Below are 27,483 nucleotides of genomic sequence, written 5' to 3'. Positions count from 1 at the left end.
AGCAGTTTAAGAAAAAAATGCTACTGAGACCCTCGCAAACAGCTTTGGAAACCTTTTAGTTCAACTCATTTTAAATTTCCATCCCTTTCGCAGACACCACCCTGAAATTGTCATCTGGTTGGAAAAGCTAGATGCTGCAACTGCTGCCCCTGTGGAACTGCCCGGGGCTGCTCCACTGATGATGCTCCTTGGAGACTTAACATATTACCTGTAACCTGCAGCCAGTCGTCCTCCTTCTTGAGCAACCTATAAATTCAGTGTATACTTCTACTCAATTATTTCCTTCTAATCCATTGTACTGGCTCACTAAATTCTTCCAAGAGAAAACTTATTTTTAATTTCAAAAGCCCCGACTAACACTGTACTCATTTGAGAAACATTATTAAAACAAAGCGTAACATTTACTTAACGTATAAGTCAGACAAACAGCAAAACTTAGCTTCTTCCCTAGGGTACTCTGGGGCTTTATTCTTTAATATTTATAATTAGCTGTGTGAACCTAAGACGAAAAGTGCTAGACCAAATTGTATACTTTTAAAATAATTTCTAGATTGCAACAGGTTTCTCTAGGTTGATAAGTCAACATATCATTTTTCTTAAAATCCAGCTTTTCTAGTGACAATAAAATCCCTTCATTTTATATATATATATATATATATATATATATATATATATAAAATGAAGGGATTCCATATATATGGAAGAATTTACCAATAGTTTTGTCTGATGGTGACAAGGGCTCGTTCAGCAAACTGAAGCATCTCTGACGTGCTTAAAGTACTATAATGAACCATGAGCTCATTGCCAAGAGCTACAAAAAGTTATTTGTCAGTAATGCTTCAGAATTGTTTGTTCTAAACTTGCAACAACGTCCCTTACACACACAAACATTGTTTAAGTTGGGATTCTTAGACGTGTAAGAATGAACTTGTTTTATGTATTAATTTGTACTCAATTAAAATGCTTAAAAATATATTACAAATGATCACACTACCTTTTCAAACATGCTGTTGAACAGAGCTTGCAGTTTTAACTGGATGTGCTTTGCATACCAGATTTTACATACCATTAGGCTGCTTTTATGTACTTTAAATACCAGCTATATTTCCATCCCTGGAAAATAGTGTAGGCATGAACAGGTGTGCACATCTGATTTGGTATTTTGTAAAGAAAGACGTTTATCAGGTTTTACTGGTATTCAAAGATGTATTATACAAATAGACAAACTACATAGTGTACTCATTGAAGGCGATCATACTAATTTAAGAATCTTTTATTCATTTGTTTTTATACAGCATGGATGCAGTTTTAACAATCAATAGCTCCATAATTCCCCAGGACAAAGCCTATAAAATGTTCAGAGTTCAAATTCCAAAATATTTTAATCAGTTCTAGAATCTCCAAAATCTCCACAAGAAAGTAAGCAGGGGAGGATACTAGCTCTGTCGCACTAACCATAGTGATGAACCTGAGCTGCAAAGTTTGGTTCTAAACAGAGACTATGAAGGTGTCAAAGTCTAGGCATTTGGTTGAGGGGTCATTTGGCTGGTGAAAGAAATGGGGCAGCTGTGAAGCTTAAATCCACCGTGTTAGGATCTGGGCTTTGGGCTCATCTCTGGTTAACACTAGTACCACCTTCTTTTAACTATCCTTAATATAGAAAATTTAAATTGTCCATGCAAAATGAGTAACAGTTACCAGAATCAATACGTAGCCGTCCACACACACTCACACATATGTGAGGGGGAGGAAAAAGAACATCTAAATGTCTTTGCCCAACGCTTCAAGAAATGGATGTTCCAGTACAATAAATTATCAATTAAATCTCAGTATTCTTCTTTTCAAGCCTCCCACACCTTTAACTTGGTCTCAGATAATACCATAACAATTTAGTTGTATTTAAGTTGTATTTTTTAAAAAGGACTTTTCTGGATGTACATTAAGATCATTTCATGATCCATCCGGCCCCACACTCCTGCTATCTAAATTTCAGTAGAAAAGCCCTAATTTTTATTTCCAGTCCCAAAGCCATTTTTCATTTGAAATTTTATTAACAGTGATAAATTCAGACTCAATGAATGCTAGTAGAGCACATTACTTTGTTTTTCCAAAACAATAAAGAGAGATTCCATGTTTTTCCTTAAACACTCTAAATACTGTTGCATTAATTCTAACTCTTAAACAGTGTTCAGAGTGCATTCTCCAGTATCTTGATCACATCACTCCATCCATATGTTTCCAGTTCCACTGTGTGGAAAATGAAAACCGGTTGAGTTTGCTGATTAGTGCTACATCAGGGATCTAATACTGAGAAACAGATTTCATTGTCATGGTCAATGGAATTGAGAGCTTTCATGTAACTGTGTCCCCCTGATAGGCAGAAGGTAAAGTAATGGATTGTTAGTTCTTTAGGCAAAAGACATGAATCTGCTGGACAAAGGCGTCATTCTCTGCCTGTAGTCAGTAACTTGAGGGCCTTCTGTAGATTCTGCACAGCAGTGCTCACATCTTCATACTGCAAAGCACTGCCAGCATATTTGCAATATTTCTGAGCTCTGGCAAAGTCCTCTGGTGTCAAACGGACTTCCCCTGCAAAAACAAGATAATTAAGAAGTAAAAATATAAGAAAATTCAGGGCTTTATCTCAGATCAAGCATAATGTTTTACTTAAAATGCTTGAAGTAGTCTGTTTATATGTTAACAAAGGGCATGAGAAGAAGTGCTGGTCCTACGCCGTTATTTTTAAGTTCATTTTCATGTATAATTCTCAGTTTCTTTGGTTCGTTCTAATATTATATGGGGACCTTCAAAATCTGGACATTTATGTGATCCAGTGCCTTTTATGAGTAAACCAATACCTTTGAGAAAGATCTGCCCTTTATCTGAGGTAGCTCAGAAGAGCTTTCAAACTATAGTAAGTTAACTGTATTCATGTTACAACCTGCGTGAAACAAGGACAGTGGCTTATGTGTTTATTGTGTAACTGCTTTACTCTCAGCATGGAATAATACACTCACAGCTGAAGCCATTCTCTCCGTGTCTGTATAACCTTCCAGATACAGAAACGTCCCCTATTGAGATATTTGTGCAAATACTACATTTCTACTTTTACCTATTGAGGAACAGACTAAAGCATTTGTCCCAATATTATCAACATATCTGCAATATTTTCAGTTTTACGTAATCAGAGAAAGCAAGATTGCTCTATTAATTCACCTATTTTTGTAATTTTGACAAACACCAGCCAAAAGCTTTTTTGTAACAAACCCGAACATTGATCTGTACAAACTTCTCAAACACACACACACACACACACTCCTACTTTTCAAAAAGGTGTTGGAGATGTAAATCCTGATTCAGCAGACCAGCATGTGAATAGTCCCACTGATGTGCTTAAAGTTAAGCATGTGCTTAAATGCATTGCACTGAGGGCTTAACCAATTCAATGCAAGTTAAGGCTAACGCTCATGTAGCCAATATAATTTAGGGCCCGATTCTGAAACCTGTGCTCATAATGAATAGTATATTTTACTCTGTAAATAATCCTACTTCTATCAATGCTACTCAAGGTGAAAATTTGTGGTCCTGAGGGATCTTCTTTGTCATATTCATCAGAAAATTTTTGTTTAAAAACCATGTGTTATATTGGACATTAATATAAATTTATTTAATCCAGGGCTCCCATAACCACCTATTATATCAGGTCATAATATTTTAGTATTTAAAATGAATATTTATTTAGCATTCATTTCTTATACAATGGGGGTTTTAATAACAGAAAACCTGTTTAAACTCAGATATTGTAAACGTAATTCTTTGAATGTTTAAACATGAATATAAACATATGAGTTTTATCCTGTACAGTTCAGTTCAGCTGGATTTCCTTTTCTGAAACTCACCAACTGTGTAGTTGCTGATATTATGCAAATATTTACTTCATAATCTCAGTTGTTTACTTATCAAGAAATGTTTCTAAGTACCCATTATATTTCCTCATCCATTTTTCCACTTTTAGGCAGCTGATTTGGGGCAAATAAAAAAAATGGGAAGATAGTAAATATTAAAAACTAAATATCTTTGTTCATTTTCTAATAAGAGCTAGGTATTATTAATTATTATTATTACTCCATTTTTCCAGGAAAATACATTTTATGGTTGCTGTGTTCTGTTTAAAGAAGTTAAATCTACAGTACACATTTTTTGTTTGTCAATTGATAGACATAGTTTAGTGGACAAAATCTATATACAATTTTTAAAGCTTGTTTTAATATTTTTAATTTCAGTTTAACCTTCTTTGGATCTGATTCATATGTCCTGGATGAATAAGTACCAATGATTTTTCAGATGAATAAGTTAAATAATGATTTAAGTATCTATATTACTGAAGATGGACAACATATATCAGCCAATCAAAGCAAATTATAAATGAGATTCTTTTGGGTTCAATTTTGTTATATGGCAAGAAGTTAGCATACACATAACAGCCAAATCCAGATGATAATTACGACTGTCATACAGTGCAGAAACATTTAGTATCATTGAGATTCATCAGTAAAACCAGGTCAGTGAAACAACCAGCCCTCCAAAACAAACAGCATATGACCAGGAAAGAAGCTCTTGAGATTTAATTTTATCCGAATTGAAATCACACTCCACACCCGCACCTACTTTCATCTTCAAAATATAAAGCCTGAGAAAGAATAGATGTTGAATATTCTGGCATCTGGCACCTGTCAAACCTGTAAGATTACTGTATGATGGCAGTGTACTTTAGTGAATCAGATGAGCCAGTTTACGCCTTTTTTAAAAATATACTCATACATACCTGGTATGTATACATTTGTCCATATTTATTAGCCTAAGTGACATTTAACTGAGTCAAACCAGTTAGGCTGAATTCCACCACCACACTGGGTTTGTGTGAAAAGTAAAAGAAGTAAAAGTATACGTTTGAAAAGTAAAAGAAGAACAAGTTCCCCTTAGACATTTTTTCCTTCATATTATGATGCCAAAAGAAACTAGAAAATCATTCTTTAAAAAATAGACACGGCATCATTCCAGTATTCAACTAATTTACTGGAACAAAGCCTAAATTAACCCACCTAATCTTATTTTTACAGCACCCGGTCTATTAATGTTTTGTTGGCATGAAGTCTTATATTTTATGACGCCTCCTTCAGATACCACCATATCAACACTTTAGGGAAAGGTTCTAGCAATTTTAATTTATAAACCAAAGTTTACCCAGTAAGGGCCTCATCCTATCACGTTCCGAGCAGCCTCAGCTCCTGTTAAAGTCAGCATCTCACAATGGAGAGAGAGTATAGAAAAAAAGTCAACTGTAATTTTCCTGAAATACTTTATTAAAGTATTTACTTGGAAATAATGTGGAGAAAAACTACAATATTTGTAGTTATTTCAAAGCTATCATTTAGATAGCCTGTCCATTTAGTAACTAATTAATTTCAACCTATATAATTTAAAGGCAAGAAAAATATTGACACACAGGAAAAGCTATGCTGTACCAATCCTGAAATAATATTAGTATAGTAGTTATATTCATTACTGAAATTTGATAGTCATTTGCAATCCAAAGCTAACTTCCACCAGCCATGATTCTTTCAGCTCAGCAATTAGGAACATGATGAAGGGCATTTTGAGGAGGGATAAGAAAATCATGTAGTGAGAAAGGAAAGCAGTTTTTGAAAGAAAAACAATTGATATTTTACACAATATCTGATTTATTATTTAATTTAAATTGCTACTCACAACTTGGACAAGTTTAGATAAATTGGTTTAAAACCACAGTTTTAATGAAACCAATGCACTGTGGTGTATAGGCAAGGCCTTAGATATAGTCCACAGAAAATCAAAGCTGTGACGGTGATTAAAATTATTAGTATGTGTTAGCAGTGCTTTAACCATTCTTTAAATATACGAACAATGCACTAATTGGAACCATAATTATTTAAAATAGAGAAAGTTTCTTTTCCTATTAAAAAGAAACAGTTAAGATACTCAAAATGTAACTAAACTGAATTTTTTTTTTACTGTATCGCTTAAATTAATAGATTCATAGATTCCAAGGCCAGAAAAGACCACTGTGATCATCTAGTCTGCTCTCCTATTTAACACAGACCATAGAACTTCCCCAAAATAATTCCTCCTAGAACATATCTTTTTTAAAAACAAGAAAAAACGGTTCCCTCCCCTTCGTAACTGTTGTTCTTTGAGATGTGTTGCTCATGTCCACTCCATTCTAGGGGTGCGTGTGCCCACGTGCATGGCTGTCAAGAGATTTTTGCCTTAGCGGCACCCGTAGAGCCAGCTGTGGTGCCCTCTAGAGTGCTGCGCTCATGCTGCAGTATATCAGGTACCACTGACCCACGCCCTCTCAGTTCCTTCTTGGAACAGAGGGGCAAGAGGGCGGGTAATGGAATGGACAGAAGCAACACATCTCGAAGAACAACAGTTATGAAACGTACGTAACCCTTTTCCCTTCGAGTGCTTGCTCATGTCGATTCCATTCTAGGTGACTTGCAAGCAGTATCAATGGAGGTAGGCTTGGAGTTCACTGTCGTGAGGCTTGTAGCACACTCTGCCAATGCCAGCGTTGTCTCGCGCCTGCTGAGTCATGCGTAGTGCGACACAAACTTATGAACGTATGGCCAGGTGGTGACCAGACAAATTTCTTGGATCAACACCTGTGCCAGGAAGGCTGCCAAAGACGCTTGCGCTCAAGTGGAATGAGCCGTCATGATTGCCGGCAGAGGTGCCTTCGCCAGCTTGTAGCAGTAGCGGATGCAGGCAGTGATCAAAAACGAGGTTTTCTGGCTGACACCGGGCAACCCTTCATCCTCCCTGCGACAGCAATGAATAATTGCGTTGATGTACGGAATGGCTATCAATGAGGCGGCCAGGGCCAGTCTGACATCCAGAGTATGCAGCCTGTGCTCCTCATCTGATGCACGAAGGTTTGGACAGAGGACGGGTGAGTAAATGTCTTGGCCAGCGTGGAACTGGGAAATGACCGTGGGCAGAAAAGCTGGGTGCAGACGCAGCTGGACTTTGTCCTGTAGAAGACAGTATAAGCTATGATGTGAGCGCCCCGATTTTGAACACCGGCTGGGCTGAAGTTATAGCGACCAAGAAGGAGACCTTCCAGGAGAGAAGCAGAAAGGAGCTGGAAGCTAATGGTTCAAAGGGGAGACCCATGAACTTTAAAAGCATAAGATTCAGGACTCACAGGGGGACCAGGTCCTGGATGTGCAGGTACAGATGCTCTAGACCCTTCAGAAACTGCACTGTCAGGGATGGGTGAAGATCGACCTGCCCTGAAGCGGAGGGCATAATGCCGAAAGGGCCGCCAGGTGTACCTTGACCGAAGACGACGACAAGCCCTGAAGCTTAAGATGCAACAAATAGTCCAGGACGTTCTGCAGTGGGGCTTCCTCTGGACGAATGTGCTTGTTTGAGGCTCAATATGTGAAGCATTTCCACTTTGCTACATAGGTAGCCCTGGTGGAAGGCTTCTGCTACAGTCCAACAGGTCCTGCTGTGCAGCAAGAGCACTCCCGCTCACCCATACTGAGCCATGCAGCAGCCATGCCATCAGGTGCAGAGATGCCAGGTTTGGGTGCAGCAGATCCAGTCGGAGAGGTAACTGCAGTGGGTCGGTCACCAAAAGACCCAGCAGCATGCCGAATCAGTGCTGGTGAGGCCACACCGGGACTATCAGGATGACAGAGGCTTTGTCTTGCTTTACCTTTAGCAGGACCCTGTGGATAAGCGGCACCGGTGGAAAGGCGTACATCAACGTTCCCGACCATGAAATCAAGAAGTCACCCGACAGGGATCCCTTGTCTCTGCCGTGCAGAGAACAGAATATGTGGCACTTTCTGTTTCATCTGGATGCAAACAGGTCCACCTGGGGAGTTCCCCACCTTCAGAAGATCAGGCTGACCACCTCTGGATGGAGGGACCATTTGTGGCGAGACAAGACGGTCCTGCTGAGGTGATCTGCCAGGACATTCTTGGTTCTAGGTAGGTGAGCAGCCACCAGATGGATGGCATGCTGCACGCAAAAGTTCCAGAGGCTGAGTGCCTCCCGACACAGGGCTGAAGACCGGGCACCGCCTTGCCTGTTGATGTAATACATTGCAGCCATATTGTCTGTGAGGATCTGCACCACCTTGCCTCTCAGGTGGAGCAAGAATGCCTGACAGGCCAGGCGCACCGCCTTGAGCTCCCTGACATTGATATGAAGGGCTACATCGTTCTGCATCCAGCAGCTGTGGGTGTTGAACTAGCCCAGGTGGGCTCCCCAGCCCAGGTCCGATGCGTCCAAGACCAAGGTGAGCGATGGTGCTGGGGACAAAAAGGGAACTCCCGGAAACACTGACTTGGGGTCTAACCACCAGTCCATGGGCGAGAGGATGTGGTTCAGTACTGTGACCACTCGGTCCAGGGGATGCCTGCTGGGAACGTAAACCATTGCCAGCCACGTTTGCAAGGGTCATAAATGAAGCCGGGCATGACTGACCACGTATGTGCATGATGCCATGTGGCTCATCAGCTGCAGTCATGTGTGGGCCGTGGTGACTGAATGTCTCCTTATACGGGATCCTGAAAGCATTCTTTTGGAAGGACGGCCCTGGCTCGCGTGGAGTCAAGAACTGCTCCGATAAACTCTATGTGCTGGACTTGCATTAATGTGAACTTTTCTATGTTTATTAACAGGCCCAGGTCGCTGCAGGTGGAGTGCACCAGATTGAGGTTTCTTTGCACCTTCTCCGGAGACCTGCCCTTGATGAGCCAGTCATTGAGATACGGAAAGATCTGGACCCTCCAACGTCTGAGGTAAGCTGCTACTGGCACCACACATTTCATGAAACCCTGGGGGCCGAGTACAGGCCCAAGGGTAGCGCCACGAACTGGAAGTGGTCCCTGTCCATTATAAAATGCAGGAAACGTCTGTGTCCCAGGAATATGGAGATATGGAAGTAAGCGTCCTTTAAATTGAGAGCGGTGTACCAGTCCCCCAGATCCAGAGAGGGAATAATGGAGGCCAGGGAGACCATGCAGAACTTCAATTTCTTGAGACTTGTTGAGGCCACCCAGGTCCAGGATGGGTCTAAGGCCCCACCCTTGGCCTTTGGGATTAGTAAGTATTGGGAATAGAAACCTCTTCCTTCCATTTCTTGAGGAACCACAGCCCCAACTGCAGGAGCTTGTTGGCCTCCTGAACCAGGAGTTGCTCGTGAAAGGGGTCCCTGCAGAGGGGTCGGGAAGCAGGGCAGCAGGAAGGAGGGGTATCCAAAATCTGCAGGGTATAGCTTTGAGCTACTGTGTCCAGAAGCCAGCAGTCCAATGTAACCCACGAACAGGTGGAGTGGTAGGGACAAAGGCAGTTGAGGAAAGGATGGGCAGGATCCGTCTGGATGACTGGGGCATCGCTCTCGAGCGCATCCACAAAACGATCACTTTTGGCCGCCCGAGTGTTCAGCGGGTTTAGCGGCTGGGCTGGTGAGCGGGAGGAAGGGCAGCGATGGCAAACCGAGCATCCTTTCTGGCAGATCCCTACCAGGCTTGCCAAGGCCTTGATGGCAGCAGAGGCTTGAATGGCTTTCTGGCAGACTGCGGGATATGCGTGCCCAACAAGCAAAGGGTAGCCTTCATGTTCTTCAACCCGTGTATCCTGGCGTCTGTCTGATCGGAGAAGAGTCCAACTCCATCAAAGGCCTGAATCGAGGCCTGCATCTCCTGGAAGAGGCCCACTGTTTGGAGCCAGAAGCTGCATTGCATGACCACAGATGATGAGACCACCCTTGCCACTGAGTCCCATGCCATTTGCAGGGAGCATCTGGCTGCCACCGTCCTCTACCAGGGTGCCAAACTCTTGAACCTGACCCTGAGCAATGGAATCCTGGAACTTTTTAAGACTGTCCCGAAGATTAAAATTATATTGGCCCAGCAGGACCTGATAGTTCACCACCTGGAATTGTAGGCTGGCTGTTGAATAAATTTTTCTGCCAAATAAACTGAGTTTTTTGGCTTCTTTATGTTTGGAGTAGAGGCGGTGGGAACCTGCTTGTCCTTTTCATTGGCTGCAGATACAACCAGCGAGCCTGAGGCTGGGTGAGTATAAAGGTACTTGAAATCTTTGGCGGGCAAAAAGTATTTTTTCTCTGCCCGTTTCGAGGTGGGCGGGATGCAGGATGGGGTCTGCCACAGTGACTTGGCAATCTTGAGGACCCCATCGTGTATCGGCAGGGCAACCCAGGCGGGCATGGAGGCTGAGAGGACATTGAAAAGGGTGTCCTCCTGCACCTCGAGCCCTGAGTACTTGATCACCTGCTGGAAAAGGGCTTGATGCTCCCTAAAGTCATCCGGGGGGCTAGCCCTGGAAGGTCCCACAACTGCCTTGTCCAGGGAAGATAAGGAAGACTTGGTTTCCGGTGGTGGCGCAGAGGGCTTGGCAGCTGCTGGAGAGGGAGGTTTAGGGGTGGATATGGGATCCTCTACCCTGACCTCAGAATGGACTTCCGGTACTGGACCCAGTGCTGGTGGAGCTGCCGCCCGTTGCTTCGACAAGGCCATCGAGGAGTAATGCGAAGGGAGCATCGTCCTCACCGGAACGCCCCTTGCTCTCCAATACATTGGCCACTGGCCTTGCTGCCACTGCGGTGTCATGGACAATGAAGCAGGCTCCAGTGCCCAATCCCGTCGCTGAGACTGGGGCGATGGGCTGAACTGGGCCTCCATGCCAAAGGAACCACCTTCCAGCAACCAGGGAGGAGCTGTCGACGCCTAAGTCTGTTTACCGGTCATGGCTACCGGGGATTGCTGGCCAGACGTAATTGACTGATGACTCTACCGGGGAGAGCGGTCCCGGTGCAGGGGGGACACCAGCAATACGATAGGGAGATTTCCCATGGTGTCGGCGATCAGGACTGACGTCTAGAGGTAGATCGGTGAGAGGGTGAAGGCTACCGGTCATCGTATGGGGAGCGTAGACACCGTGCAGTAGAGTATTGCTGAGGAGCCCGGGAGGAAAGTCCATATGACCGATGACAAGATTGGGACCTGGCTCAGGATTCTTTAAGCCAGGATTCTTCACGGCAAGGCCCATGAGCCAGTGGCAGCTCCTATGGACCCTAAGTGCAGCTCCCTGTTGATCACGCTCTCCAGTGGGGCTGCGGCAAAGGCCGGCTCCCTGCGTTCCCTGGCCCCATGCTGTTCCCTGGCCCCACGCCATTTTGGGCGGCCCCGGCTCCACGTCGCTCCTGGAAAGGGCCAGCACGCCCCTGGGGAGTAATGGGGGGAGCAGAGGTCTCAGTGTGCTGCTCCTGCCTGCAAGCACTGCCCCCGCAATTTCCATTGGCTGGAAACGGGGAACTGTAGTTGGGAGTTGTGGAGGCAGCGCGCAGAGCCATGTGGCCCCCCAGGGGCCGCAGGGGTGTGTTGGCCCCTTCCAGGAGCGACGTGGGGCTGGGGCCGCGCAAAGTAAGTGCCACTTTCTTCAATGGCAGATTCTGAATAGCTCTTCCACCACCCAACCTGCAGCCTCCTAGTGACAGCCCCCCACACCGCCTCCTGCACCCTAAGTCCCAGCCCTGAGTCCCCTCCCAGAGCCCACACCCCATACCCCCTCCTGCAACCCGTATTCCCTCCTGCAGCCAGGACCCCATACTCCCTCCTGCACCCAAACACTCTGCCCCAGCCCTGAGCCCCCTCCCAGAGCCCGCACTCCATATCTCCTCCCGCAACCCATACCCCCTCCTGCAGCCCTGAGCCCCCTCCGGCAGCCAAACTCCCTCCCAGAGCCAGCCTCCCATGCCCCCTCCTGCAGTCCAAACAATATTATCAATAACGGTAATATTACCATATCAACGAACAAAGAACTCGGAGTGTTCAAATGTCTGTGTCAGGTTGATGTGGCTCTCACATTGAAGATTTTTTACCAACGTGGCCCCCACTTCAAAAATAGTGAAGAGCACTGCTCTACGCAGTGGAGATTGACATTTCTTGTCTGGTGACCAGTGGTGCTGCTCCGCCCCCAAAGGGGTCTTAACAGTGGGCTTGCCCTCTTGGGGACCCTTAGCCTGTTCCTGTGGCACCGAAGACATCATAGGAGCAGATGGAGACCTGTGCACACTCTGCAGCTTGGTTTGGGATGACGGTTCAGGCCGGGTTGTGGGTCCCATTCCGCTCCTAGGAGTCGGTGGCGGACCTTTAAGGGGGCTAAGAGCCCCAGTCATGGAGGCACGTGTTTCTGGAGAAGGCTGGCGGGCAGGCCCGGGTCCTTTGCTGGATGACCTCTGGGCCTTCTTGCTCGGTGCTGGAGGGTTCTTTTTAGCCTTCTTCTTCAGTACCAGCGTCGGTTAATTGTGCCGCGAAGAGCCAGGTGCTGGGGACGCACTGTGCACAGAGGCCGAGGCGCTTGGTACGGCCTGTGTGGAAGGGTCAGAAGCCAGGTGGAGAGTGGACTCCATCAGGAGAGTCCTGAGGTGAATCTCTCTCTCCTTTTGGGTGCGGGGCTGAAAGTTCTTGCAGATCTGGCAACACTCCTTGATGTATGACGCCCCCAAGCACTTAAGGCAGCTGTTACGGGGGTCACTCACAGGCATAGGCCAGCTGCAGTCCAAGCAGGGCTTAAACACAGGAGAACGAGGCACGCCTGGCCTGGGACAAAGTCCCCGCTGGGACCCTAACTATTAACTAACACTTAACTACTTAACACTATCAACAATGTACAAGAGGCCCGAAGACACAGAGTCCAAGGGAAGAAAACCGTTAGCTCTTGTCAAGCAAGAGAGGCACTCCGAATGACCACCACGGGCAGTAAGAAGGAACTTAGAGGATGTGAGCTGGCAGCGCCTGATATACTGTGGTACGAATACAACAGTCTAGAGGGCACCACAGCCAGCCCTACAAGTTCCGCTAAGGCAAAAATCTTTGACAGCTGCACACGTGGGTGCACACACACCTAGAATGGCATCAATGTGAACAAGTACTTGAACAAAAAAAATTCCAGTCTTGATTTTAAAATTGCCAGTGATGGAGAATCCATCACAACCTTTGGTAAATTATTCCAATGGTTTATTACTCTGACTGTTAAAAATGTAGGTCATATTTCCAGTCTGAATTTGCCTAGCTTCAACTTCCAGCCACTGGATCATGTTATACCTTTATCTGCTAGCTCAGAGAGAGCCCATTTGTTCCCCGTACGTTCATATAGACTGTAATCAAGTCACTTCTTTACCTCCTCCTTGTTAAGCTAAATTGACAGAGCTTGTTGTCTAATTCTTTAATCAAACTTGTGGCTTCTCTCTGAATCCTCTCCAATTTATCAGCATCCTTCTTGAACGGCGGACATCAGAATTAGACACAGTATTACAGCAGCGGTTACAACAGTGCCAAAGTAACCTCTCTACTCTTTCTTGAGATTCCTGTTTATGCACCCAAGGATTCCATTATCCCTTTTGCCACAGGGCCCCACTGGGAGCTCATGATCAGCTGATTATCCACAACTCCCTAATCTTTTTTTTTCCCCTCCCCAGAATCGCTGCTTCTCAGGACAGAGTGCCCCATCATGAAAGTATAGGCTACATTCTTTCTTCCTAGATATATTCATTTACATTAGCCATCTTAAATGTGTAATTATTATTTCTGTTTTGTGGGTGGCAAACCAAAATGGTTATTAATTTCAAATATGATCACTTGTACAACAAGGTGGTAAAGGTGGCTTTACTACACTATGCCATTTGCAAAGGAAGCTTATGGGAGCATACAAAGTTTATATAAAACATCACGTAACCTGTGAATAAATTTAATGAAATTTAGTGCTAACAAAAACAATGACTAAACTGAACTGAACTAATATATGCAGGTGGTGTACAAAGTTGCTACACAGTTCTGGCTTGTTTGTACCATGAAACTGTCAACCAGATGGGCAACTCTTGACTGTAGGAGTCAGAACTTTCACAGACACTAAACCTAAGTCTACACTACCACTTATGTCAGTATAACTTATGTCACTCAGCAGTGTGAAAAAGCCACTCCCATGAATGACATAAGTTACACCGACCTAAGCATCAGTGTGGACAGTGCTATGTTGGCGGGTGAGCTTCTCCCAACAATACAGCTACTGCTGGTCATGGGGGCTGGAGGAATTGACCCGACAGGAAAGCTCTTTCCCATCAGCTTAGAGCGGCTACATTTGAGAGCTTACAGCAGCTCAGCTCCATCGGTTCAGCTGTGCTGCTGTAAGATCTCTAGTGTAGCCATAGCTAAGACAGTGACGCTCATTCCTGTGTTTTGGGAAAGTTACAGGGAGGAGCTAGACAGACGCTCTAGCTAGGCGGAGTGGAAGCAACCAAAGCAGGGACCTCTGGACATTCAGAGAATTTTCTGCAGTTTTGAACTGCAACTCTGCTCTGTGCTGATTGGCTGTTTGTGCTAATCCTCTCCCCGTGCCTTACAGTCCCTCAGTTTCACTCCACACCTAACCTCCCCTCACTTCCCTTCCCTTTAGCTTATCCCCACTTAAGTAAACAGACCCACCCCGTCTCTTCCCCCTCCCCAAACAGTGGCACAAACATGATATTTTCATTTTCTACCATCACAGTGTTCATTGGGAGGTCGCTCTGTCAGAGCGTAAATTACAATGGCAGGCTGAGGGAAGCAGGGAGGCAAAGCAAAAGCTAAGGCTAAGTCTTGTTCCTTGAGGGCTGGGTTGCAGTTCCCTGTGGACTGTGTGCACCATCTTCTCTGCTAAGGCAATTATGTGGAGTGAGCTGGGGCAGGAGCCCCAGTCTACATGGCCATGGAGCTGGAATATCTGACAGCTGAGATTCTTGAGCTGGCATGCAACACTGGAGGAAACCAGGATCATCCTCCATTACCTGCAGCTCATCATCTGTCATGACAAGGAGCTCAACAAGCTGCTGAGGAAAGTCACAATTGTTCAAGGGATGTCCTGCTCTACATCCGGATGGATGAAGAAAACTGAGAGCCACAAGGCCAGGAGCAAATAAAAATGACCAAGAAAAATGATGAACATTTCTGTGTGTGTGCTTTTGTACCCCTTGCCCTACCCTGTATCTCTCTCTTCTGTTTAGACTGCAAGCTCTTCAGGAGAAGAAACGTCGACTACCCTAGCATAATGGGGTCCCATTCTTGGTTGGCCTTTAAGCACTACTGTAATAAACTGGATTAATAAATATGACAATTACCACATGCCTCACTTTGGGCAAACTAAAAGCAATACTTATTTCTTCTTTCTTTGTTTCCTTCAGTAAGACAACCACTCCTCTTGTCCCACTATAACCACCCAACCACCCACCCACCACCACCTCCATTTTCTTTTAAAATACGAAGGAGGTGCTCAGAGAGCCTTGCACGAGCGTGCTGAACACCCTGTGGCACAGCATGCGATCCAAAGCCTGCCCATGCAGCAAGGGACAGGTTCCTATCCATAGAGAGGCAGTGCATGTGCCACAGACGAATGCTTGGTTCTGCAACTATTCAGAGAGGAAAATTCAGAGGTTACCTCTCTGTCTGCCTGAGGTGGGGATATCATGGGCTGGCCAGCTTCTAGAAGTGCCCCTTTACCAGCAGAGATGTCTGTGATTAGAGCCACTGGGCACCTACCCCTCTCTGCAGGTTGCCATCTGGTTCCTGTCTGTGCATATGGCATCAATGCCTGCAACCAGTTGGCACACGGGAATTTAGAGATGGTGATTAGGAAGGGTGGACATGGACTTCCACACACACGCCCTACATCCTCAATTGCGTATCCGCAGGGGATGTGGCATCATACCCTGACTCTGCCAACTGGCATGACCTCTGTGCACTCATGCAGAGGGGAGCGCATGCAGATCATCTCCACTACTTGTGTAGCTCTCTGGATCAGGAGCAACTGGCGATCCACAGGGTTATCTCGCTCTGCTCAGCATTATTGGTGCTACTCCTTATCCCACTGGAGGATCAAGACCATACTGAGATGATTTGAAAAGGGGGCATGCGAATACCTAAATGAGGATGGATCAATTTAATCAGGACTTGCAATGCTCACTACTAACCCAGTGCTGAATGTTTCTGTAGTAGAGGTTCCCAATCATTCTGAACTGCATCACATGTAGGGGGAATCCACAGAGATTCAAATTCTTTTTTATATCCTAATTCAGCATTTGAACTCAGGCTCCCAGAGATAAGAGGGCAGCGGGCAGTTCACATGTGTAAAAATAAATAATGCCCTGTGATTTAGGCGAAAGGGCTTATGAAACCTTTGCGCACACAAATGGTTTAATCACAGTACCATGTTTTTGTACTCAACAATAGGAGCAACTGTAACCAGAAACACTACATTATCGGAATGCATCCAATGAAGTGAGCTGTAGCTCATGAAAGCTTACGCTCAAATAAATGTGTTAGTCCCTAAGGTGCCACAAGTCCTCCTTTTCTTTTTGCGGATACAGACTAACACGGCTGCTACTCTGAAACTACATTATATGTTATTCAGAATTATTCAGAGGGATGCCTTTTATTCTCTAAAGAAAATGGGGAAGATGAATGTATTAATGAACTCCTACTCATCTGCAATCTTTTGAACACATCTCCTATCACAGAAATTTGCTTTTTACACATCAAAATGGCACTGTTATGTGGCATCCTCATGTGACAACATCCTCAAATACGAAATTCCAGTTAATGTCTTTTAATTCATTATACTTAGGCTTGGCAGAATTTGATTTTTAATGTAATTTTGATGGATAAAATCAATGCTTATTTTAAAGCTTTTTTTTATTTTTATCAATTTAAGTTTTCACCGATGTGGGAAATTAATGGGGGATCAAACAATTTTTAATGACAGTAGACCCTGATATCCAAAAAGAGAAAGCTTTAATATTGTTAAAACAAAAATGGTCAATATCACATCAAAATATACACAGTAAGTATCCTTACATCAAACACTAATAAGTTCTCAAACAGCATTTTTTTTTACTTTGCTTATCTATAAATTTAGATTATTGTTGATGGTAATTTTTTTGCCAGTTTGTAGATTGATATTTCCTGACATGTACCAACAAAAAAATCTAATCCTTCCAATCCTAATTATACTCAAAGAGCAGACTGCTAAGGAGTCTTTTCATATCTCAAAGAAAAAAATGTATTTTAAGTAATAATGTACCACACCACCTTTAATTAGGTCTCTTAGTTTATTGAAAAAAGAACAGGAGTACTTGTGGCACCTTACAGACTAATAAATTTATTTACGCATAAGCTTTCGTGGGCTACAGCCCACTTCATCGGATGCATGCAGCGGAAAATACAGTAGGACGATTTTATATACTGTGACAAGGTCGGGCCAGATGGCTACAGAAGAGTAATTTTTTTTTTTTGAAGCAAAAGATGTTTTTATTTGCATAACACATTTACAAGGTAAAAACAGCAGCATATGCAATGCGTAACACAGCAACCAATCACAAGTGTTTTCTCATTAGCTTCAGGGGAGGGAAGTGTTCAAGCTTGCCTGGGCCCAGAGCAGGGGGCTTCCTCGACTCTCATGGTCTTCCACCCTTCCGAGTTACCTGGTGGCCCAGAGCGAGGGGGCTTCATCGACTCTCGTGGTCTTCCACCCCCTCGAGTTATCTGGCGCCACGCCCAAGTGTCACCAACAATTCCCTCCTCTGAAAGCACCCAACAAGAGGGGCAGGCTGTGGGGTGGACAATCCGGGGGGTGGGGCGCACGTGCACCCACGTGTGAAAGGACCCCTCTGAGGTGGTGGTGTCTGCAGCAGCAATAGCTGGGGCTGGGGTCCCTTACTCTCTCCCCCAATCAAAGGGTCAGACAAAGGGACCCGGACAGGGACACTGAGCAGAGAACCTCGGACAGCGCCCACCACTCCTCAAAAGCATCAAGGGAATTGGTGGACGCAGCCCAGAGGAACTCCGCCTGGATATGTGAACAGACCGAGGATCGGAAAATGGCCCCACAGTCACAGGAAGCTCCATCGGCCAACCTCCTCTCTCTGGTTTTATAGATGGCCGTTTTAGCCAGGACCAGGAGGAGGTTAACTAGGAGATCCCGCGACTTTGTGAGGCCCTGGATGGGGAGTGCATAATTAAAAAGGTGAGGGGAAATATGCAACCAAAAACATAATAGGAGATTTGTGAGGAGCTGGAACAGGGGCTGCAGACTGGCGCACTCCAAATATGCGTGCGCCAGGGTTTCCCTCACACCACAAAAGGGACAAATATCTGGGATGCGCCAGGTATGTGCCTGTGCTCACAGCTCTGTGAAGGAGCCGCCAACGGATGTCCCCGACAGGCCCCGGAACCAAGGTGGAATATAGGCTGGCCCACCGGGGCTGCTCACCCTCCAAAGGTGGCAGAAGGTCTCGCCACTTTGTGTTGGGGCGGGACACTAGGGTGAGGGCGTGAAGGCTGTGGAGCACGAACATGTATAGATGTTTCCTTGGCGCAGTTTGGAAGCGTACCAGCTGCAGTTCATGCAGCCGGCTCGCAGTGAAGGCTGCATGAACTGCATGCAGCCTTCATGAGGGGGTCATGAAGGGGGTCGATTGGGTCTGCGGGGCAGGGGTCCAATTAAAGGACCCCTGCATGAGGGGGTCGATTGGGTCTGCGGGGCAGGGGTCCAATTAAAGGGTCCGGCGGGCCTGGGGTAGAGGACATGCCCTCGAGCAGGACCCGGTCGAGGTAAGCTTGAGCAGTGGGCGGCAAAGTGGCCTTCGCCTCCTGAAGTATGCGCCGGGGGTGCGAGGTCTGGAGAGCCCCATGCGCCGGGCAAGCGTCAGGGGATCCAGCCAGTCTCCCCGGTCGTAGTCCAGGAGGTCTCCGACTCTCGTGACTTCTGCCAGGATCAAGCTCTGGCGCACCGAGCGGGACTCCGCCACCTGCACATGGAGCTGGGGGTTGTGTAGCAGGGGCTCCGCGAGGAAAACTACCCCCTCGGTGGCCGCCACGGACCTGGTTGTTAAAAACAGTTTCCAAGTCCGGAGGAAGTCCTGGTAGAAGACCGGCAGCCCGGAAAGGTCTCGCGGAAGACCTCCCAGACGGAGATAAAAGAGCTGCCTGTCATATTGGAGCCCTTGGATGCGGCGCAGGATGGCGTGCACCAGTGTGCTCCACGCCGAACTGCCTGCACCATAGAGGAGCCTCTGTAGGGCCTGGAGGCTGAAGACACGGACCTGAGTGTGTAGACACTTCAGGCCCTGTCCTCCTTCCTTCAGGGGTAGATGAAGAACCCCTACAGGGGCCCAGTGCGTTCCTGACCAAAAAGAACCCCAGAATCGATGTCCGGAGGTTGGTCAGGAAACCCGGGGCCGGGACCAGGGTGTTGAGCCGGTACCAGAGCATGGACAGGACTAGTTGATTAAGCACCAGCGCTCTCCCTCGGAGGGAGAGGCATGGGAGAAGTCCCATCCATTTCTGGAGCCCCCCTATCACCCTGCCCTCTAAATTTTCCCAGTTTTCCGGCGGAGAGGGATGCGTGGCAGAAAGGTAAATGCCAAGGTAGAGCAGTGGACCCACGCTCTACCGGATGGTCTGAAGTGCGGGTGGGAGGGAGCTCGCCTGCCGCCAGTCTCCTACCGCCAAGCCAGAGCTCTTGACCCAGTTGACCCAGGCAGAGGAGGCTGCCGAATAGATGGACTGGCAAGCCTCCACCTGCGCCAAGTCGCCGGGGTCCTGGATCACGCGGAGCACGTCATCAGCGTACGCCGACAGGACCAGCCGCAGCTCCGGCTCCCGCAGGACCAACCCTGTCAACCTCCTGCGGAGGAGACAGAGGAAGGGCTCGATCGTCAGAGCGTAGAGCTGGGGGCCCGAGAGGGGGCACCCCTGCCGTACTCCTCGCCCGAAGCTGACCGGTTCGGTCAGGGTCCAGTTGAGCTTAACCAGACACACTGCGGAAGTGTACAGCACCCGGAGAAAACCCACAAACTGGGGTCCGAACCCAAACGCCTGCAGAGTGCTCAGGAGGTACCCGTGGTCCACCCTATCCAACGCCTTCTCCTAATCTAGGGTCAGGAGGGCGAACGACAGACCGTCTCTATGCCTGAGTTCCAAAAGGTCCCGAACCAGAAATAGGTTATCAAAGATACTGCGGTCCAGGACGGTGTAGGTCTGGTCTGGGTGGATCACGTCTGCTAGCACAGACCCTAGCAGCAGCGAGATTGCTTTCGCTACGATTTTGTAGTCCGTGCTGAGGAGCGAGACGGGACGCTAATTTCGTAAATCGCAGAGGTCCCCCTTCTTCGGCAACAAGGCGAACACAGCTTGCCTGCACGAAAGAGGGAGGACCCCACTCTGCAGAGACTCGGCCCAGATAGTGACTAGGTCTGGGCCGAGGACGTCCAAAAACAAGCGGTACAACTCCACGGTCAGCCTGTCCACGCCTGGAGACTTATTAGTGGGCATACGACGGAGGGCTTCTGAGAACTCGGCCAGAGTGAGAGGCAACTCTTGCCCATCTCGGTCGCTCGCGCTCCTCCCAAAGCACTCTGCAAGCACTAGGGTTGGTTGGATCTGGGGAGAAAAGACTTGCGTAGAAGGCTCAGGCCCTCCTGCACATATCTGCCGGTTCCGTGAGGGGGGTGCCGTGTTTCTTGGCCCCCCTTGTTTTCTCCAGGGCATAGAAAAAGTAGGAGCCGCGATCCATCACCCGAAGGAGGCGGATGAGGGATCGAACAAAGGCACCCCGGGCCCGATGGTCCTCAAGGGCCCGGAGCTCCTTCCGCTTCTCCTGGCACGATCCGCAGAAGAGTGGGTCTTCGGGCTGGTGGTCAGACATCTCTCCAGCTCTAAGACCTCCCGTTTCAAATGGTCTATCGCTGCATTTCTCCGTCGGCTGGTGCCCCAGGTGTGGTCGCGGCAGAAAAGCCGGGTGCGCACTTTCCCCAGGTCCCACCATCGCCGCGCTGAGGGAAAGGCACGCCGCTGCCCTCGCCAGGCCAGCCTGAATTCCCAGAAGGACGTCACAAAGCCCTCATCCTCCAACAGGCTGTTGTTAAAATGCCAATAGGCAGTAGACGGCTGTTTCTCTGTCTGTTCCGGGCTTTCTTTTTCGCATTCCAGGGATGCCGGAGCAGATAAGAAATTCTCTCAGCCGGAGACGGGTCCGCAGACAAACAGCAAGCGGCTGGGTCTGGGGGCTGGGTCCTTCCACTCCCCCCTCCAGGGAAGCGGGCCGGCAGGTACCCCCTTTCTCGGGGGGGGGCTGGGGGGAGGGTTCAGCTGAACCCGGAGTAGAGGGTGGGCCCGGGTTCCCCCCAAATCCTCCCAACTCCTGATCAGACACAGGAGGAGTCGACCTGGACTGTGAATTCAGAAAAACGGCCAAGCTGAGGGCTGCCGTGAAGCTCCAACGCGAGCAAATCCACCAATAAGCGCAAGACCCACCAAGGTAGAGCAGGAACTTTGTCACAATACACAGAGAACATGAAACAATGGGTGTTACCATGCACACTATAACGAGAGTGATCAGTTAAGGTGAGCTATTACCAGCAGGAGAGAAAATAAAACCTTTTGTCGTGATAATCAAGATGGGCCATTTTCAGCAGTTGACAAGAACATGTGAGCAACAGCAGGGGGGAAAATAAACATGGGGAAATAGTTTTATGTTAGTTTTGTGTAATGACACATCCACTGCCAGTCTTTATTCAAGCCTAATTTAATGGTGTTCAGTTGGCAAATTAATTCCAATTCAGCAGTCTCTTGTTGGAGTCTGTTTTTGAAGTTTTTTTTTTTTTGTAATATTGTGACTTTTAGGTCTGTAACTGAGTGACCAGAGAGATTGAAGTGTTTGCCGACTGGTTTTTGAATGTTATAATTCTTGAAGTCTGATTTGTGTCCATTTATTCTTTTACGTAGAGACTGTCCAGTTTGGCCAATGTACATGGCAGAGGGGCATTGCTGGCACATGATGGCATATATCACATTGGTAGATGTGCAGGTGAACGAGCCTCTGATAATGTGGCTGATGTGATTAGGCCCTATAATGGTGTCCCCTGATTAGATATGTGGACACAGCTGGCAACGGGCTTTGTTGCAAGGATAGGTTCCTGGGTTAGTGGTTCTGTTGTGTGGTTGCTGGTGAGTATTTGCTTCAGGTTGGGGGGCTGTCTGGAAGCAAGGACTGGCCTGTTACAGTATCAAAATTATACCAGCCACACAGAAACACTAACTATAACTAAGTTTTACATAGCAACATAACCTGTCTTGGTACTACCTCACTTTTACAGATGGAAAAGTCTGGCAGAAAGGTTAATGGACTCATTCACGGAGTGTCAGTGCTAGGAGGATTCTGGCTTCTAGTCAGACCACACCTTTCTCAGAGTATGGTTTCTTGCTAAGGTTAGCTCATATGTATATACAGAGAGAACAATCAACTTATGAATAGAGAAACAGTATGGCAATGGGTGCTAATATAACACCACAGACAGATGGCAATATATATTTTGGATTCAAAGCAAACTTTGGCTAAGTGACTGATAATTAAATACAGGCATAATCAGGAGGCATTATATTAAGTTAGCTCATTTCATACAGGGATTATTTACAACTGACATGTGCTGTCTCTGGTGTGAAATATGACAGGTATTCTGCAGCAGAGACGCTACAGAAATGTCTTTTTTGTGTGATTATTTTAGGAAGGAATTGAATAATAACCTAAATTGACCCTGTGAGGGCCATTTTAGGTAGGTGGAATGTTCCGTGATTACCCAACATGGAATTTAGCCACACCACAAGAATAATCATTTTTACTGAACTGGCTGGCTCTAAAACTCATTTGAAAAATAGGAGCACAGAGTCCCTATCACAATAATAGCTCATTAGTTCAATACCAATTCAGAGGAGGAGTATTACCTACCTAAATCGCCCAACTCTATCTTTTGCAGCACCTGGGCTTTTCAGAAACATTGTTCTAAGTACAGACCATGCTTTCATTAGCTAGGGGATTTAATGAGGTAATAGCCAAGAGTTATATATCAGGGTAATAACAACAGTTTAAAAACTGTTTGCATTTCATTAGCACTCAGAATGTGCTAAGTGATGGCATCAAGCACAGAAAGGCAGTCCCTACCTCCAAACAGCAATACTCTTTATTTATAAATTGTCAACATTACTGAAATTTTATTCGGTTTCTCCTTAAACTATTTTTTGTGCAAAATAAGTCATAAGCAAAAACATAAATGCCATTGTCTTACCTGCAGATTGAGCATTGTAAAGAGAAGGATCTACAGCTGGAATATTCTGTGGAGTGGGTTGAATGGTATTACTTGTTACACCTGCAAATCAGCAAAACAACAGTGGAATTATACTATGTTACTTTTAATTATAGACTTAAAAAGCAAGTTGTTAACAGGAGGTTTAATTGTGTTACTTATATAGTGTAAACAATCCCGAACTGGCTTTTATCGGAAATAATTATAACTGAAGGAAACTTTAGGAGAACTTCAGAAACATTTATAAAGTACTTCTGAAAAATAATTTGTTGGCTACGAACGTTTAAATATTTCTAAATAGCACCTTTCATGAAGACGAAATCAAGACGCATTCAAGAACAGCTATTTCAGTACAATATTTCATAGAAGTAACAGGTACGGAAAAGTTGGTGTGAAAAAAGGTCCAGTGGGAACAGGTGGTCACCAGATTCAGAGTTTTAGGGAAAATTAGTACAAGGAACTAGGAGAAAGCAAACGGGTTGGGGAGGAGAGAATAGAAGTAGCATATGTGTATTCTCAAAGAGGGTTAAGAATTTCAGGTCAAAAAGAAGAGTTAAGGATTGAGACATGAGGAGATACAGAAAAGTTGTTCCACATGATGGTTGCATAATGAAAAGGAACATTTTTTATCTGGGATTGTGCTCCTTTGAAAATACAATTCTCACTCCGAAGTCTTGTGCTCTCAGTGAGAGAGACAGCACTTCTCTATCTCAAATCTTTCTCTGATCCCTGAGATAAGGGTAGTTCTGTGTGAGACCAACTCCCCCCCAACACATGCAGACAACCCCTTATCACCCTACAACCATGCCATTTTCCTGGGGCATCTTAAACTACCAGTTGTGTGTCTCGGATGGTGGATGAAGGAACCCCATATAGGATAAGGATTCATGGATCTAAGGTTGAGAGTCATATGAACTACCAGTTTATCTAAAAAAGTTGTAGTTATGGAAAAACCCAGATACAGGAGAGTCTGTCTCAGTTAAGCCAGCTTGAAGGAGACCTCAGCCTTTTGGAATCACTGAGTTCAAATGGAGGTCTGAGGGTGGTAGACGAAACCTGTTAAGGAGTTCATCACCTGAAACAAGAGATCCTAACCGCTAAAATTAGGTATTGGAATGTGAGAACCATGTGGGTTCACTGGGAAACTGAGTCAAGTAATTAAGAGTCAGACTCAATTCAATAATGGTATTCCCAGAGGGAGAAAATGAGATGGACTGAATGTGGAATACTCAATTCAGTTGAAAGAAAAGGAGTACTTCTGGCACCTTAGAGACTAACCAATTTATTTGAGCATAAGCTTTCATGAGCTACAGCTCACTATGCTCAAATAAATTGGTTAGTCTCTAAGGTGCCACAAGTACTCATTTTCTTTTTGCGAATATAGACTAACACGGCTGTTACTTTGAAATCAATTCAGTTGGTATCATGGTACTCTATTCATGATACTCCTAAAGAGATAGTTGGAATAGTCCTTGACCAAAAGGCAACACATAAGCTCTACAAGAATGGGAACCAGTCAACTCATGAATTACAAGAGCACGTTTTGTTACAAATCATGCTAAGTAACTACCATCCAGTGTTACACACTTACCAATGATCATAATGAACAAGCAAAGGGTGCATTCTACAACAAGTTGCAAGATGTACCAGACCAGGTCTATGCTTATGATGTAGTTCTGGTTCTGGGTGATATGAATGCTCAAGGTGGTAATGGCAGCCTCGGATCTGATCACTTCATAGACATGGAATTGAGGGGCAGATAGAAAATGGTAAAAGATTCACTGAGATATGCAGCATGTATAACTTGTGCCATTGGTGGGAGTACTTTTCCCTCATCTCAGGAAACACAAACTACCAGGCAAGTCAAATGATGGAATTGCTGAGAAACAATTGGATAACGCTGCCTAAACAGATGGCACAGATGATCACTGCAGGATGCAAGATCTTTTAAAAATTCTGACGCAGGAAGTAACCACTACCTTGCCATTGGAACAGTTAGAATCAAGCTAAAAGACAAGTTAACAAGAAAAGAGATGATATTTCATGGAAGGAGGGAGTTTAAAATCCAGCAGTCCAATGAATCTGAAGAATTGCAGGTAACAAATGATGACATAGAGGAACAATGGGCTTGCTTTAGAGATGTCTGATGGGAAGCTGCAATAACTTCACTTGGATCAAGATGATCAAGGACAGAAGAGTGGATACAGCCAGGCACATGGAAACCGAGTGAAAAAAGAAAAGTCTTAAAAAAGAGCCAATCACAGGTGACACAACCAGAGGAACAATGCATGCTGCAATGGGAGTATGTAGAGAAAGACAAAGAAGTTGACAGATGACAGAACAAGGAGTAATGGTCTCAAGTTGCAGTGGGGGAGATTTAGGTTGGATATTAGGAAAAACTTTTTCACTAGGACGGTGGTGAAACACTGGAATGCGTTACCTAGGGAGGTGGTGGAATCTCCTTCCTTAGAAGTCTTTAAGGTCAGGCTTGACAAAGCCCTGGCTGGGATGATTTAATTGGGGATCGGCCCTGCTTTGAGCAGGGGGTTGGACTAGATGATCTCCTGAGGTCCCTTCCAACCCTGATATTCTATGATTCTATGAAATATTTGTTAATAATGGGAAAAGTAAATTCTTGTCACTATCCCCTCTAGTCAAAGACCAACACTATTTTGCCAAACTTTTAATAAAAATCACTTTCAAGCAGAGACCAATTATAGAAAGTTTCAGCCCAACAAGTGAAAGTTTCAGAAAGTCACAAGTGTCCAAAAACATGAGGATTAGCATGGTAATTTATGAAGTATTAACTATAAAAGTTGCCTCTGTTCTAACACATATACAATATTGCAGCCTTATTATACTTTACATATAACTGGAAAGGAGGCTACAATGGAATAGCAAAGCACCTCACAGTAAAAGTAAATCTGTGTTCTTGGATATAATGCGACATACCTGTGCTATGAGGTACTTCAGCTGGAGTGTTGGCTGGAGCATGTGCACCAGGTGGGATATGTATGCCAGTATAATTACTAGTTGGCACGTTTGCGTCATATGTAGATGATGATGGCCGAGATACTTGGGTAGGTAGAGCAGATGAACTAGCGTCTTCACTTTCAGCATCTGTTAAGATACAGAAAAGGGCTCTATTAATTCTTATTTTGAGCAAGCATATAAACTACCATTTATTTCTGCAACAATAATCCGCCTTGACTTCCTTATCGGATAACGTCTTATAAAGTTATAAAATGAATGGTTTAACAACAACAAAAAAAAAATCAAATAACGATCTATAGAAGTATAAGTGCATCATGGGATAAGTTCTGGGAGCTCACATACTTAATGTAGGTTTCAGAGTAACAGCCGTGTTAGTTTGTATTCGCAAAAAGAAAAGGAGTACTTGTGGCACCTTAGAGACTAACCAATTTATCTGAGCATGAAGTGAGCTGTAGCTCACGAAAGCTTATGCTCAAATAAATTGGTTAGTCTCTAAGGTGCCACAAGTACTCCTTTTCTTTATACTTAATGTATAGAGCTGTAGACAGATGTTTGAAAGAGAATGCATGTCATCACTGGGCTGAATATGTACAACCTTGTGGTTTTATTTTTCTGAATCCTTAAGATTTAGCATATAAATTATACAGAATTAAAAACAGTTTGACAAAGAGTACGAACAGTGTGTAGTAATGAATATATTTGAATGAATACACTTCACTGTATAAGGCACTCTCTCTTTTATATGGCATGTATATTCGTGAGGAAAATGTTAAGAAGATTAAAATGAGAAATGAAAAGAAAGCAAAGAGAAAAAAACGAGAAAATTTGGGAAGGAAGTAATATTAAAGAGGGCTTATGAGACATTTCGTCAGCTGATCCATGGCCCTGCCTGCAGAACTTCCTACATTAGAATATGAATGGCTGGCCTATTTAGTGCAAAGCTAATAGTTACCTCTTTAAAAATATCCTGGCTTCTAATTGGCATATAACTTTAAAGATCCAATCTAGACAGCTAAGTATGGCCATACCTGCACCAAGCATAATTTATCCTACCTGTGCCATTTTATTAAGAAGTTGTTTCTGTTCCTAGATTTCTAGTGGCGCTCAAGCCAACAAAGCTCTGTTTCATTTATTGGAGGTGTGCATCTGCATGATTAGAAAGGTCAGCAGGAACAAGCACAGTTCTGGGAACAGTGTTTGTTAACTGCTGGTGCATCAGACAGCGGAAACAACATAA

General features: G+C 45.3%; 1 protein-coding gene across 2 annotated transcripts in view; it reads right to left on the bottom strand.

Annotated features, from left to right (window-relative positions):
• Positions 1-1,234: 1,234 nt before the first annotated feature.
• The window catches only part of VTA1 (vesicle trafficking 1), a 75,898-nt gene continuing 49,649 nt past the window's right edge, over positions 1,235-27,483 (bottom strand). For both annotated transcript variants that reach the window (XM_073337486.1, XM_073337487.2), the window contains exons 6-8: positions 26,205-26,372; positions 23,235-23,315; positions 1,235-2,589 (exon numbers count right to left, since the gene is read on the bottom strand). In XM_073337486.1, the coding sequence (XP_073193587.1) occupies positions 2,444-2,589; positions 23,235-23,315; positions 26,205-26,372 (395 nt within the window). In that variant the 3' untranslated portion in view covers positions 1,235-2,443. The remainder of the gene's footprint in view (positions 2,590-23,234; positions 23,316-26,204; positions 26,373-27,483) is intronic.

Source organism: Lepidochelys kempii, chromosome 3 (assembly GCF_965140285.1).
Source record: "Lepidochelys kempii isolate rLepKem1 chromosome 3, rLepKem1.hap1, whole genome shotgun sequence".
NCBI classification, from domain to species: domain Eukaryota; kingdom Metazoa; phylum Chordata; order Testudines; family Cheloniidae; genus Lepidochelys; species Lepidochelys kempii.
The sequence above is the reverse complement of the archived record's forward strand: the minus strand, read 5'-3'. Positions and strand labels throughout refer to the sequence as shown.